The sequence below is a fragment of the Leguminivora glycinivorella genome, unplaced genomic scaffold (assembly GCF_023078275.1).
Source record: "Leguminivora glycinivorella isolate SPB_JAAS2020 unplaced genomic scaffold, LegGlyc_1.1 Scaffold3, whole genome shotgun sequence".
NCBI lineage: Eukaryota > Metazoa > Arthropoda > Insecta > Lepidoptera > Tortricidae > Leguminivora > Leguminivora glycinivorella.
The window spans coordinates 1611460-1625639 of record NW_025952828.1 but is presented as its reverse complement, the minus strand read 5'-3'; the positions used below and the strand labels follow the sequence as shown (position 1 = coordinate 1625639).

General features: G+C 35.3%; 2 protein-coding genes across 2 annotated transcripts in view; one reads left to right on the top strand and one right to left on the bottom strand.

Moving 5' to 3' along the window:
• The window catches only part of LOC125242036 (angiotensin-converting enzyme-like), a 294233-nt gene that overhangs the window by 116703 nt on the left and 163350 nt on the right, over positions 1-14180 (bottom strand). The window lies entirely within an intron of this gene.
• On the top strand, positions 3347-9894 carry LOC125242038 (BCL-6 corepressor-like protein 1). Its single transcript, XM_048150747.1, has 2 exons — positions 3347-3397; positions 8637-9894. The coding sequence occupies exons 1-2, from the start codon at positions 3386-3388 to the stop codon at positions 9720-9722; spliced, it is 1098 nt and encodes a 365-aa protein (XP_048006704.1). The 5' UTR covers positions 3347-3385; the 3' UTR covers positions 9723-9894.

Below are 14180 nucleotides of genomic sequence, written 5' to 3'. Positions count from 1 at the left end.
TGCGCGTCGTACTCATGCGCAGCTATCCCGTCCACATTTCACTCAGTGTTAAACTTACGTGCCACCACTTGTAAGGTAGGATATTTATGATAGGTACATTTTGTTGCCTTCAATTAATTTATATTTATAATTTTACTAGCTTTTGCCCGTGGTTTCAATAGCGTTAACTTTCCATACAAACTACCTCCCCCCATTTTAGAGAAGAGGAGGGGTTAGAAGGAGATAAAAATTTACATCTCTTCATCTATCTCCACTTCAACAATCACGTCAATTCGTTGTTCCGTTTTGCCGCGAAAGACGGACAAACAAACAGACACACACACTTTCCCATTTATAATATTAGTATGGATATGGATTATCAATTTATCATACCTAAATTATAACCTGTCTCAAAAGCTGGCCTAAAGGTGACTACTAAATATCAATATCTCGAAATTGTCCTCGCATCTAAAAATAGGCTTATCTCAAGTTCTGCAATATAAGATTACGATAAGATGACCTTGACCTCCCGAACTTGAGTTTACGTAAACTATTTGTGGTCACGACCACAATAGGCTGTGATATAATTGTTGCTATGATATTTTTATTGTTTTCCGCTTAGTAACTAATGAAAATGAACTAGTTTGAACTAATTTTTTGTTAGTAAAAACTTTATGAATTGTCATTAAATTACGATGACGCTTTATTTTATAGATCCTACCACATTGTTACCCCACTTTTGGGAATAATCTTCTTTTTAGTTTTTGTCTTTTTAGGTTGTAGTTTACTATTACTGATCACACAAAAATATTTTATTAGTAATGTTTTTTTTATAACATAAAACACCTTTCACAGCAAAAACAAAATCCAGTATAAAATATTTACTTTATATACTGCTTCTTCATACTGCTAGTTTTATAAATCACTGTACTATATAAATATCGGACTTGACAAAGCTTTGTGGTCGGGCTAAATATTTTTATAGGCAAATATATATATAGATAAGTACTCGTAACTACACTACGGTACGGTTTGTATTATCATATGATTGTTGACAATCGATACTACGATAAACACTACAATTGAATAATCACTACACAGATTAACGTTTTGCTACCTCCTTATTCCCCATTTTCCCACCTTCACAATGCCTGTCTTTCGCATAAAAATACAAAATATAAAAATATAAACACGAAAACAAAGAACTTAATTAATCAAAAACGTTGATAATTTACACGACAACATCCGCGTAGGCAAGGACTTTGCACAAAACGGACAAAAAACATTTCCTGGCAGGACACCGAGCACTTTCAAACGTTCAGAAATAACCGACACAGCATGACAGTAACCAACTACATACGATCTTGGTCGTTGGGTTTTGTGATTGTAGTTCAAAATTACATCATGTTAGTTCACTATAATTATGTTATGAATGAACTTTTATGAATGGTCTAGATTTTTTTCAAGATTACAAAAGAAACTAATTACTTATACTTATTTGACTAAAATAAAGTCTCCAATTGTTTATTAATTAAGTATTAAATTGTACGTTCATATACGTACGTATAAAACAATTATATTATTTGGTTTTTCGTTGACATGTCTACGTTCGGGATTATCTTTGTCAAATCCTAGTTTTTGAGCCTCTATTATACTTTAATCTTTCGTGCGATTTTGTGATTTTGTTATCTGCCAAAAGAATTTATATTAAATAATTAGTAGATTGTAGTACAACTTTTCCTATAATCTGAGGATATAAGAAAAAATATCAGAAATAAGTACCTACCTATTTCATTTTAAGTGTTCATACATTTCAGACTAAAATATTTGTTATATTTGATTTTTTTTTCTTGATTAATAAAAACTACCTCTACAGTCGCTTCGATTTTGAAATGGTTTTATCTCAAAACTTTTTATAACATTCATGTGTAATAAGTTTCTTTTTTACTTTTGATATTTTTTATCAATTTTTTTTTTACTCATTTCCATTGCGTGTATGATAAATCCAATATCTAATATATTTCATAATACGATAAATTTAACGTTAAATATAAGTTTCACAACATCCTACATAAATCTACTAAAACACGGAAAGATAATTATAAACTGCGAAGCAATAATTTTATACCAGTACTGTAATATTTGCAATATCCTTTCAATCGTTACCAGATATATTATTTAGTGTAGTGAACCGAAAAAAATGGAGTAGACTAAGTATTTAGTAGCATAGTTATATGCTAATTTGTTCATTGTGTATTTGAACCGGATATATCTAATGGTACTTAGGCTTAAAAGGTACAAGGTTCACGTACTTCTGACATGAACTGCATGTGCTTAACTTATTTATTAATTAATTGATTTGTTTTCAAAGTTGATAACTCAAATAACATGTATCGATATGTGTATGTCAATAACCTATGTAATTATGCTATATTATATGTTACAAATTAAATATTTCCGTTTAAATTTATAGTCAATACTTTAACATTTTATGAGTAAACACTAAAACGTATTTAAAATAGCCAATTAAAATTGCACACGTGCTTTTTAAATGTGTATCAATAGTAAAATAAGTTTTATACATTTATATACTAACCCCCTTATTCATAAACGTACTCTAAAGTTATCAAGCCGATAAAGTTCGTTTGTCTCTTTCCGACGTATTGGTGTGATAGAAAAGGACAAACGAACTTTATCGGCTTGATAACTTTAGAATACGTTTATGAATAAGGGGGTAAATGTATAAAACAGTTCATAAATATTATGTTCGAGATAATGATTTATGAAAATTAACCTTCATTGATTTATCGATGTTTACTAGTAAACACTAAACAATTATACAAAATTACGTTGAATTAATTAGATGGTAATCGATGTATATCGATCCGTCATGTAAGAACAAAAGAAATGCGAATACATTTACCGATCAAATGGTATCTGGGTCATATGGGAATACTGGTTAACAGTATTAACAAGAAATCATATTTGTTTTCAATAACTAAAATGTGACAATTGTGATAAAATGATATTTTTTCGCTTATCAAACTTGTTAAAAATAGTTCATTACGTTTTAATTGATTTTAAATATTTGAATCAATTACGCCAAAAGTAAACACGATAGTTCAAAATGAGAATAGTTATCGAGATGAAATTGTAAATAAACAAACGCGACCGCGAATTTCAAATTCGAATTTTGAATTATTTTCTTAAACAAACGCACGAGGCGTCTGCCCCCTGTCCGACCGCCGGCCAAATACAAGGACTCTACACACTCCGCGCGCTGCGTTTTTCCCGCCATAGCGGGGGTCATAGCGAAAGTCACTCCAAATATCCAAGTATAAAAACACAGAACACCAACCACTCTGCATCCAGTCATTCCCGACTCGAACACCACACAAGAGGCACAATGAAAAAAGCGGTGAGTGCCAAGTGCAAAGTGACAGTGCAAAGTGACTTCAAAGTGTCCCAAAGTGATGGATTGTACCAAAAGTGCCGTGCGTGAACTTTAACCGTGTGACAGTTTTGTATCGGCGTTTGTCGAGAAGCTATTACGCGTTAAAGTTAGTTCAGTTCGTTGCTGAAAACTAAAGTGACACAAGTCGAAATTAGGAAAAATCTGAGATGGCTTATTTTGAAATGTGTCATTGTTGTGTTTAAGTAACGAATGTGAACTACGCACGCATTTTTGTGATTTACTTTCAAAAGTGAATATTGGGATGTGATGAAGTCAAATTGCTCAAAATCACAAAATCAAGACAATTTTTCAAATAATTCATTACAAATATATATTAAAAATTGATAAGTGCAAGTTTATATAATTGTTAAACAAGAATACTTAACAAGCAAATTATATCATTTGAATTACGATAACGATAAAACAAAGATAATTCAAATTGTTAAGTGCAAAATTGTATGATTGTTATTTAACCAAGTATACTTATTAATACTTAATGAGTCAGTTATATACTTAAATTCAGTTATATAGTTACTATTCTTAAGTAATAATAAAGTTAGCCTTTGACTCATTAATAACATTTGAACAAAGGTTCAAGCAGTCACATATTAGCACAGCCATTCTAATAAAAGGTCATGCACATTTTCTTGTTTTGAACATAAGGGCTTCAAACTTGTTAACAATTGCCATTTAAGGCACGATTATAGGTCAAAGTTGAATAAATACGTCTTGTTTTGAATTTTAACATTCAAGCGAAAATTGGGAATATCTTATATAGAACCAACTGCTCTTCAACGTACAATCGTATCTTATTTCAAATTCTTTATTAGATTTAGCTTTGAAATCCCAATTTATATTTCTAATTTTCAAAAAATCTAGTAATGCGTTTTTATATTTTAAAAAAGCGAAAAAAGAACCTAAGAAAATGATTGACTTTTACCGAAACAATTAGCAGATGTAAGCAGATTTGAACAAGAACTATTGGCAGGCAATTCTGAAGTGTCTTCGGATACCGCAATACTTAAGTATTCATAAAGAAAAAACCTTCTAAAACTCATTTTACTTTTGTTAGCCATAGCCAAGTACGTTGCAAATACATGACAATTAGATACCTAATTATCTGTCTAAATAGTTTTACTCTAAAGTCTAGCCAATTACCAATATTGCAATAAATTAGCAGATCAATTGCGTCACAATAGTCTAACGGGTTTGGCAAGGAAGCGGTAGGGAAGCCTATACTGTTACATGACCACACGAGAGCCTGATAGTTAAATAACAAGGGATAGGTGTTACGGCGCAAACGTAACAGGTCAAGAAAAAACGTTGGTATTTAGCTAACACTCCTATTAAAGCAAAGAGTTATATTAATACCTAATAGTTCATTTCTTATAAAATTACACATTTGAACTAGAAACCCATTTGCATAGTTCTTTTTTGAAAAGTGTGTTTTTCTGTAAAAAGCTATTTTTTTAAAACTAATATGCCTCACAGAAAAATGACCATGTCCATAATGAATCAAAAAGGTGTCCATTATAACACTTAGTTAAATGCCTTGCAATTTAAGTTGGCGAAGTGAGAGCTAAAAATAGCTAGCTTGGAACTTAGTTGCGAAATCGAATAACGATGAGATATCCTGAATAACCCTGCTCACCTTAAAAGGCACAAGTGATTAGGCTGAACTATTCAAACTTAAAACTAATAAGATATGTCTCACTAACGAATTATCTCAAAAAGATCTTTATTAGTAAGATAACAAGTCTCAAAGTAATGATCAAGAGGGAAAATTTAGAACGTTCATATTCTAAGCTAAGATCCCGATCTAGTCAGTCTAGTCGGCTTAACGAGAAAAACATGCGATTTTCTTACAAATGGGCGGGATCAAAATATTCTAGGCCTGAGGAAATTATTGTAATTGGAAACTAGTTTGCTTACTTAATTAACAGATAGATATCTTAATCTTTTGCAAAAGGTTAAATCGAAAACCCTTTTTTATGCAAAATCTGCAAAAAGGCATAATTATTTATGCATTTTTCTACACATAATCTTTAATGAATGTCATATTTTATGTTGTCATTTGCCTGAATTATATTAGAACTATAATTAACCAACCTGTTATTGAAATATAATAATATATCAATAGTGACGAACCTTGCAAACGAGATTTTAAATATAGACCTAGTCAATTTATAACAGTTTTTGCCATAATTAAATGCAGAATATGCAAATCCATAATACGCAGTGACCTATTAAGAGCTAGTTAGGTAAGTCTTAAGTACAACCGACTTCACAAACTGCAATGCCAAGCTCTCAAAATTATATACACACGTCTCTAAGACTTGTCAATAAAGTAGTGTATACATATATTTGAAATGGTGATTTGTATAGTTGTTTGTGGAGTCGACTGTAGTAGAAGTAGCCATGCATTGCGACAACGAGAAGAAACACTATCCCACGGACGGTGACCTCGTTCAAATATCGAATTCCGCGTCTGTGTGAATTTATTGTTTTATCTGATCCACGAATCGATTTATCGATATTATAATTAAGTTTTATAGGAGCAATTGAAATGCATAAAACAGGGCTGCTTCAAAAAACGAACATTAATTATCTTTCAATCTTGCATCAACTTGAAAAAAAATTACACTTGTTTACATAAAAAATATAGCAGAAGAAAAAGAAGACAAAAATATAGAAAATCTGAAAAAGAAGACTAAAACTAAAAACTAAGTCAAGTAAAATCCGTAAAGTGTCCTGCATAGTATCATGTTTTATGACTGTTATAAGAACACATAACCTGATGTCATCTACGCGTCCAAAGAATCACAAATGATTTTCACTATCGTTAAGAATATACGAGCCGTTTTCACTTCGGATGTGACACAAATTTAGAATTTAGAATAACGGGGTCTTCAAAACATTGTAGGTGTCCAGTTACGTGTTGTTACGCGTTTTTTGAATACGATGAAGACATTTTAAGTTACGTTAAGCGTGGGTAGTCAATAAATTCAAGATTATTCACAAGTGTAATACTTACTTGACAACTAATTTACATATTCTAGTTTTTAAAATTATTCTGATTTATGTATTTGTAATAACTGCAAATTGTGCAGGTCAAACCTGACTAACTACACTTGTTTGCTAGCTAGCTGTAATTATTAAAGGATATTTAAACCCGGTAGTTGTAACTTCAAAGGAGCTACATTTATGAAATAGATATTTTATGCTAATTACAACAGTTTAATAGCATTTAAAACGGCAATTAGTGTTACAAAACAAACATTAATTCTGAATCTGTACGTAGATGGTATCAAAGCAGAATAAAGTTAGATAAAAGCTATATAGAAACACAGATAAAGTAAATCCCACAATGTCGTGACGCCGGCTCTGGGAGCGTTACCCAACTCGCCTTGTCAACTTGAAATGCAGCTGTCAATTTGAGACAATGGGGACTTCCACTATAATCCACTATTCCATTGTTTTGATACTTTGGTTTTAAGGATTAAAGTTTAGCAAAGACTTTGATTGTAAAGCCATTTCGAAATATTACTCTTTCAATTTTTATCCTCCTTCACAAAAAAGTATTAACTCTCTACAGTTTTTTTGTGTGTGTGCCTGTTTACCATTAAATATGCACACGTTTAGAAAATCTGATTTATAAACAAAATTAATAATGCATTACCAATACTAGGTTAATAGCTTGACCAAACATCTTGCCCTAGCATATGATTATTTCTGAAGTAACACCATATTTCACTGTGGTAACTAAATAGATGATTATAATTTCGAATCAAATTATGAAGTCATCTTCGGCAAGGTTATCGATTACATAAAGGAGAGAAATTCGATGATACGAGATTACCAATATGGGTATTAGGAAATGTAACTGGGCCACTGTCACGTGACTGTCAAAACTGACATGACTATATTACCTTGCAGAATCCATTGGTTTCCGATATGTAAACATTGATTATGCAATGAAACTGTTTTAGTTTATTTTGAATTCAAAACCAACAGTTTATACGTATAGTAAAATACCGATATATTGCAGTACTGTTACAGTTGTTGTTGTAGTAGTTTTAGACAACTTTTCTTCTCAAGGTGCTTACAAAATAGCCAGTTTGACTTTATCAAGCTTTCTCGATTTTGCAACGAAATCATACATCTATGAAACTTGACATAATTAATACATAGCATTACAAGTTACATTGATTCTCCCTATTTTACCCATGAGAGAGCATCGCAACATGTTTCAATAGATACAAAATGACGTACTAGTATTTGTAGTAATGAGGACTTACGTCCTTCTACTTTCAACTGCGCAGGAGTGCGCAAGACATGGCAAACTTCACGCCGCTGCAACGCATGCACGCTGACTCACGACCAATTGCGAATCGGTGCAAACTCAAACAATACTAAACAAACATCAATATTTGCATGTCAGATTATTTGACAATCTTATTCTAAGTTGACCGATTTCAAAATATGTTTTTAATTTATATGATTGTTCTTTTTTTCTTTATGCACTGTATAATAGTGTAAAGAAAATGTATGTCCATGTGTTCTCATGCTTTTGAAAAATAATCGTCTATTGTTAAATATTGAGAATGCGTGATTTCAGCCATTATCCGTACAATGAATTATCGGAATTTGAGGAAATTAATCACGCATGCAACATTCACTACCGTTTTATCATACTTGTTACGGTCTGTCTGTTCGTGTGACCTTTATGCAATATCATTTAACAGTCTTGTATCATCATGTTTAACCGTTATTTCGTCATTTAAGCAAATCCTAGCACGCCTCTTTGTTAAATTTAACGGGTTAAAGCAAGGTTCTTACTTCGTTTACTATCGCTTTAAACTCTGTAACGAATGCACACGGATTTACAAGTACTGTTTTTGTTTGTATTTACAAGGAAGCCAGTTACGATGTTCGCTTTCCACGCTTTTTTAATTGAATGAAACGCATTACGAGTGCCTATCCGTTATTTAAGCGTTTATCGAATGTAAACGATACATTAAGGCAGATAACTGGTTATTAGACAGGCTAACGAGCAGGTTAAAGCTATTTAACGGTAGCAACTTAGCGACAAACACTTCATTAATAAAATAAAGATTGAAATGAAGAAATAAATCAGTACCATTGTATGATAAAAGGACTGCTAAATTATGAAAGGTTTTAAAGATTTTCTTCTTTTTTTCAGATCTGTTTAGTTTTCCTGCTGGTAGCAGCAGCTGCTGCCAGCGAGAAGAAGACTACAGAGAAAAAGGCAGAGCCTTTGGACAAGAAGTTGGACAAACGTGGTCTCCTGAACCTCGGCTACGGATATGGCATCAGCGGCCTTGACATCGGCCACATCGGCAGCTCTCACGGCCTCGGCGGCGCCTACAACTTCGTCGAAGAAGGCGCCATCGCCCACAATGGCTATGGAATCCCTCTCGGTGAACACACCGACGTCACCAGGACCATCACTCTGGTCAAGGGAGTCCCCGTCGCCTACCCGGTCGACAGACCCGTGCCATACGCCGTCGAGAAGCATGTGCCATACCCCGTCAAGGTCCCCGTGCCCCAGCCGTACGAGGTCATCAAACACGTGCCCGTTCACGTGAAGGAGTACGTCAAGGTCCCAGTCCACGTCCCCGCTCCGTACCCGGTAGAGAAGAAGGTGCCCTACCCCGTCCACGTGCCCGTAGACAGGCCCTACCCCGTCAAGGTGTTGGTGCCCCAGCCCTACCCCGTCGAGAAGCACATCCCTTACCCGGTCAAGGTGCCCGTGCCGCAACCCTACCCCGTGGAGAAACACGTGCCATACCCCGTCGAAGTTAAAGTACCAGTTCCCCAGCCCTACCCCGTTGTGAAGCACGTCGGTGTCCCAGTTAAAGTGCCCGTCGACAGGCCTTACCCCGTGCACGTACCCGCTCCCTACCCCGTCGAGAAGCCCGTCCCCGTGGCCGTTCCTGTTGAGAAGCCTGTCGCTTACCCCGTGCACGTGCCCGTCGACAGGCCTTACCCCGTGCCCGTTGAGAAGCCCTACCCAGTTCCCGTGAAGGTGCCCGTCCCTGAGCCTTACCCAGTGTACAAGCACGTCCCATACGCGGTTGAAAGGCCAGTAGCCGTGCCAGTGAAGGTGCCGGTCGACAGGCCGTACCCCGTGCACGTCGAGAAGCACATCCCCATCGCCGTGGAGAAGCCCTACCCCGTGCCCGTGAAGGTGCCCGTCTTCGTCAACGAGCACTACGACCACTCCCACAGTCACCTCAACTACGGAGGCTCATACTACGAGCACTGAGTGCTCACCTAGGTTAAGGCCCATCTCAGCGCCCAGCATGGCCGGGACACCAGCAACAAAATTTTGTATATTTATAACGTCATATGGGCGTCGTGTAGCTAGTGATACAAGGTTACCATTTATAGGTTAAGACTGTAAAATAAGGAAAACACAAAATAAAAAATTGTAAAAATAACTTGTTTCCATTTAAGAGTGAGGAAGTGAGTGTAAAGATAGAATTGTCGACTTGACCTTCACGGTTCGGCGGGCGATTGTATAATATTCTGAATGGTAGGAACGACCGTGCATTGTTGAACACAATAACAACAGATTGAGAAAAGAAACAATGACCACTTAAAACATGAACTCAAGCAAAGTAGTCATAATAGCTGAGAAGGCTTTCATAACGTTATAGACATAAAATGCAAGATAGTAATCTCATCAAAGTTCAATAATAAGGATATGTTTTATCGACAGCGACACTAAGTAAATATTTAGATCCAAATGGGCATGAAGTTTTAAAGATAATAAGTTCAATAATTGAAAAGATACCGGGCTTAGTTTATAACATAAAAAACTCTTTTAACAAAAAAGACAAATTAATTGCTTTAAAAAATACTACGTAAAAAACTAAATGTAGTATCTCTCTACAAATCAGCAATTATGTAATATGGCTTTAAATAACTCCATAAATCTTATAAAATAATTGTGTTACTCTGAAATAGCTACGTGGGTATTTGAATTAGTCAATTTCCTTTCCACAATCGAGAATAAATCAAGTGAACGAGTTGTCTTTCAAAAACAAGTTACACCGCATTGCTCAACAAAATTTATACATTCATTTCTGGGACAAGGTATAACAACTGCATTTTCTGGAAAACTATCGGTCACTGGTTATGAAATTAGGAAGTCATCCTAGACTAGATTTAGTAAATTATTGATGTTATGATCCTTTTATTTTATGTCTATTTATTTTGTTTTAGTTTTCTTTGGTGTTCCAATAAATAATTTCTTCGTCTTCTTCTTCAAATACACTAAGAAAGACCAACATTTATTTAGGTTTGAGAATATTCTTTATTTAAACGTGAATAGCTTGTTTGGCGAAAAAGTTTATCTTACTGACAGGTAAATAAAAGTGTACCTTCTAAAAAAATCAATTTTTTGTTCATAGTACTTATCTTATATGTACTTAACTAAATAGAAGCCTTAGTATAGAAAAGAGCGTACACCCATCTTAAAGGCCGGAAACGCACCTCCAACACTTCTGGTGTTTCGGGTGTCCATGGGCGGCAGTGATCGTTTAACATCAGGCGATCTGTTTGCTCGTTTGCCTCCTATCTCATAAAAAAAAATAGACAGAAGAGTTTTTTAGTGAAGCCTATTCAAAAAACTTATATTGTTCCAGTTTTACACACGTCCTTTTTAAGCAAAAGTGCAACAATTTCAAAATGTATCATTCAAATGTTACCTGACAGCTCACTTAAAATGTTCCTTATTACAAAGACTGAATGTCCACTAAAGATGATATAAGTAAGGCATTGCTCCCACCGGAAGCGAGTAAGCGATGAGCTATCGACAATAGAAACGAACAACAGATAGAAGCTCCCGTGTAACGCCGTGTCTTGCGTGGGCGACGGTCGCGCGACCGTCGCGTCTCATCGCATCGTCTACTTCCATATCGATAAGGTTTGATTTCGTATGCGTCGCATCGCCGTCGCGCGACCATCGCGCGATCGTCGCCCACGCAAGCCACGGCGTAAATAAAAGAGACGCGATGATAGCGCGAGCGAGTTATAGTTCGTCGCCGAGCGAAAAAAATAAAATAATAACTAACCTAACCTAACCACAAAATTAAAATTTTGAAAAACCCCCGACCGCGACCTAGTGGACCGATTTTCATGAAACATGGCTAAGAACACTCCCGATTAACTCAGCTTTCAGACAAAAAAAACTAAATCAAAATCGGTTCATCCGTTCGAGAGCTACGATGCCACAGACAGACACACACACAGACAGACAGACAAACAGACAGACAGACAGACAGACAGACATACACACAGACAGACACGTCAAACTTATAACACCCCTTTCTTTTTTGCATCGGGGGTTAAAAAAAAAAAACAGGAACCAATCTGTATATCGCTTTATCGCATACAAAATAAATCGATTAATTAGTGTGAGAGGATCTTAATCATAACATTAAAGTCATTGTCAAGTGTTTGACGGCACATGTCAAAGCAAATAACACTAGGAAGTCGTAAGGGATGCCACACACGTGTTCCTGTTCAATAATTAAATTATTTTTTTTTAGTATTTCTATAACTGTAAGAGTCAAGAGGCTAGTTTCTTAGAGAAATTGATTGTATTTGAACTAAAGAATCTTCCCTTAAAGTTAACGGAATTCAATAAAAACCGGCCAAGAGCGTGACGGGCCACGCTCAGTGTAGGGTTCCGTAGTTTTCCGTATTTTTCTTAAAAAACTACTGAACCTATTAAGTTCAAAACAAAACCAAAACGTCACCCCAAGACGTGTGTACAGAAGGAAAGGCATGGAAAGATTTGCGAAGTCCGGCGTGGCTTCCGTAGCTCAATTGGTAAGAGCATTGCACGGATTGCAAAAATGGTGCGGGTTCAAGTTCCGCCGGAAGCGTAAATTTTTCCATTTTTTCCTTTAATATAAAAATGTTCAAAACAATTTTCCTAGGAAGTCTTTATAAAGTTCTACTTATGTGATTTTTTTCATATTTTTTAAACATATGGTTCAAAAGTTAGAGGGGGGGACGCACTATTTTTTTCCATTAGGAGCGATTATTTCCAAAAATATTAATATTATCAATCGATCTCAGTAAACCCTTATTCATTTTTAAATACCTACCCAACAATATATCACACGTTGGGGTTGGAATGAAAAAAAAATATCAGCCCCCACTTTACATGTAGGGGGGTTCCCTAATAAAACATTTTTTTTCCATTTTTTATTTTTGCACTTTGTTAGCGTGATTGATATACATACTGGTACCAAATTTCAGCTTTCTAGTGCTAACGGTCACTGAGATTATCCGCGGACGGACGAACAGACAGACAGACATGGCGAAACTATAAGGGTTCCTAGTTGACTCGCTCAAATCGCTCTCTCTCTCTCTCTTTTCTTTACACGGGAGTGACTATCTTTTGTTTCTATCGCCGATTATAGCTAATAGCTTTCTCGCATTTGATGGAACCAGTGCGCTAGCATTGCATGCAACAGTTTCGGCAACATCTGCTAAATTTGGTAACCTTGTTATGTTCTTATGGCTATTATAAGGCCATTTTTATGGTCAAATTGTGGCCTGAGAACGTAATGCAAGAGTAGGTAATTGTGATGCCATGTCAGGTTAGTGAGATTGATATTTTTATTTGAGTTTAACCTATACTCTGTCAAACAAGTCTGTCAGTAAATAAGAACAAAGAAAACTATATGCATCCTTTTCTTTAGGGTGCCAGAGAAAAGGATACCTATAGTTTTCTTTGTTCTTATTTAGTGACAGACTTGTTTGATAATAGTTATGAACAAGTATTGGTAATCCTATTTTGTTATTTGAATACATTTTAGGTCTCCATCAGCAAGTGATGGTGAAAAAAAAATTACTTATAATCAGACTTTTATGAAATGATAATATAGATAATTTAACATATGACCTGTATGGTGACGGGTAAAGAATTTCACCACCCCCTTTCTTCCCGTGGGTGTCGTAGAAGGCGTCTATGGGATACGGGTTAAATTGTCGCGTAGGCGAGAGGCTGGCAACCTGTCACTGCAATGTCACAGTTTCATTTCCTTTCAACCCCTTATTTGCCAAGAGTGGCACTGAAGCTTTAGTAGTTTCGTGTGTTCTGCCTACCCCTTAACGGGATACAGGCGTGATTGTATGTATGTATGTAACATATGAAATGTAAAAAATTCAGCTAGAAATCTTTAAAATAAAGTTGTAAGTGAAAGACCTAGGCACAGATTTGCTCATTCATTATTGCAAGGCACTTTTCTATAGTTTAGCGAACAAAGTTTCCAAAAACACTTAGGTGAAGGAAAGTGCCAAAAGTTGGTGGTAAAAAAAATGTAACTTTTGTCATATTCATTATTATTCGGAAGCTGTCAACTGTCTTATTTACATCAATAATAATTTTATTCGAACATTCTAAGATTTGAATAAGATGTTATTGCAATATGATATCGATCTGTCAGTGGCAAAGGTTACATGTTTATTCAAACAAAAGCTTTTTTCACCGGCATATCCGACCCACATCATATTCAGATCTAATATTTGTCGTATATAACGTTTCAGTCGGGCATTAAGACTACTTATTATTACAAAATTTCAACAAGTAAATCTCACTTCTCTCTTCTCTAGTTTTTAACAGAGTAATGGTAAAATTTTTTGAATATTGTATAACTGGCTTTATTAATAGTGTGTGAACCTGCCTTAGAAATCTATATTATTT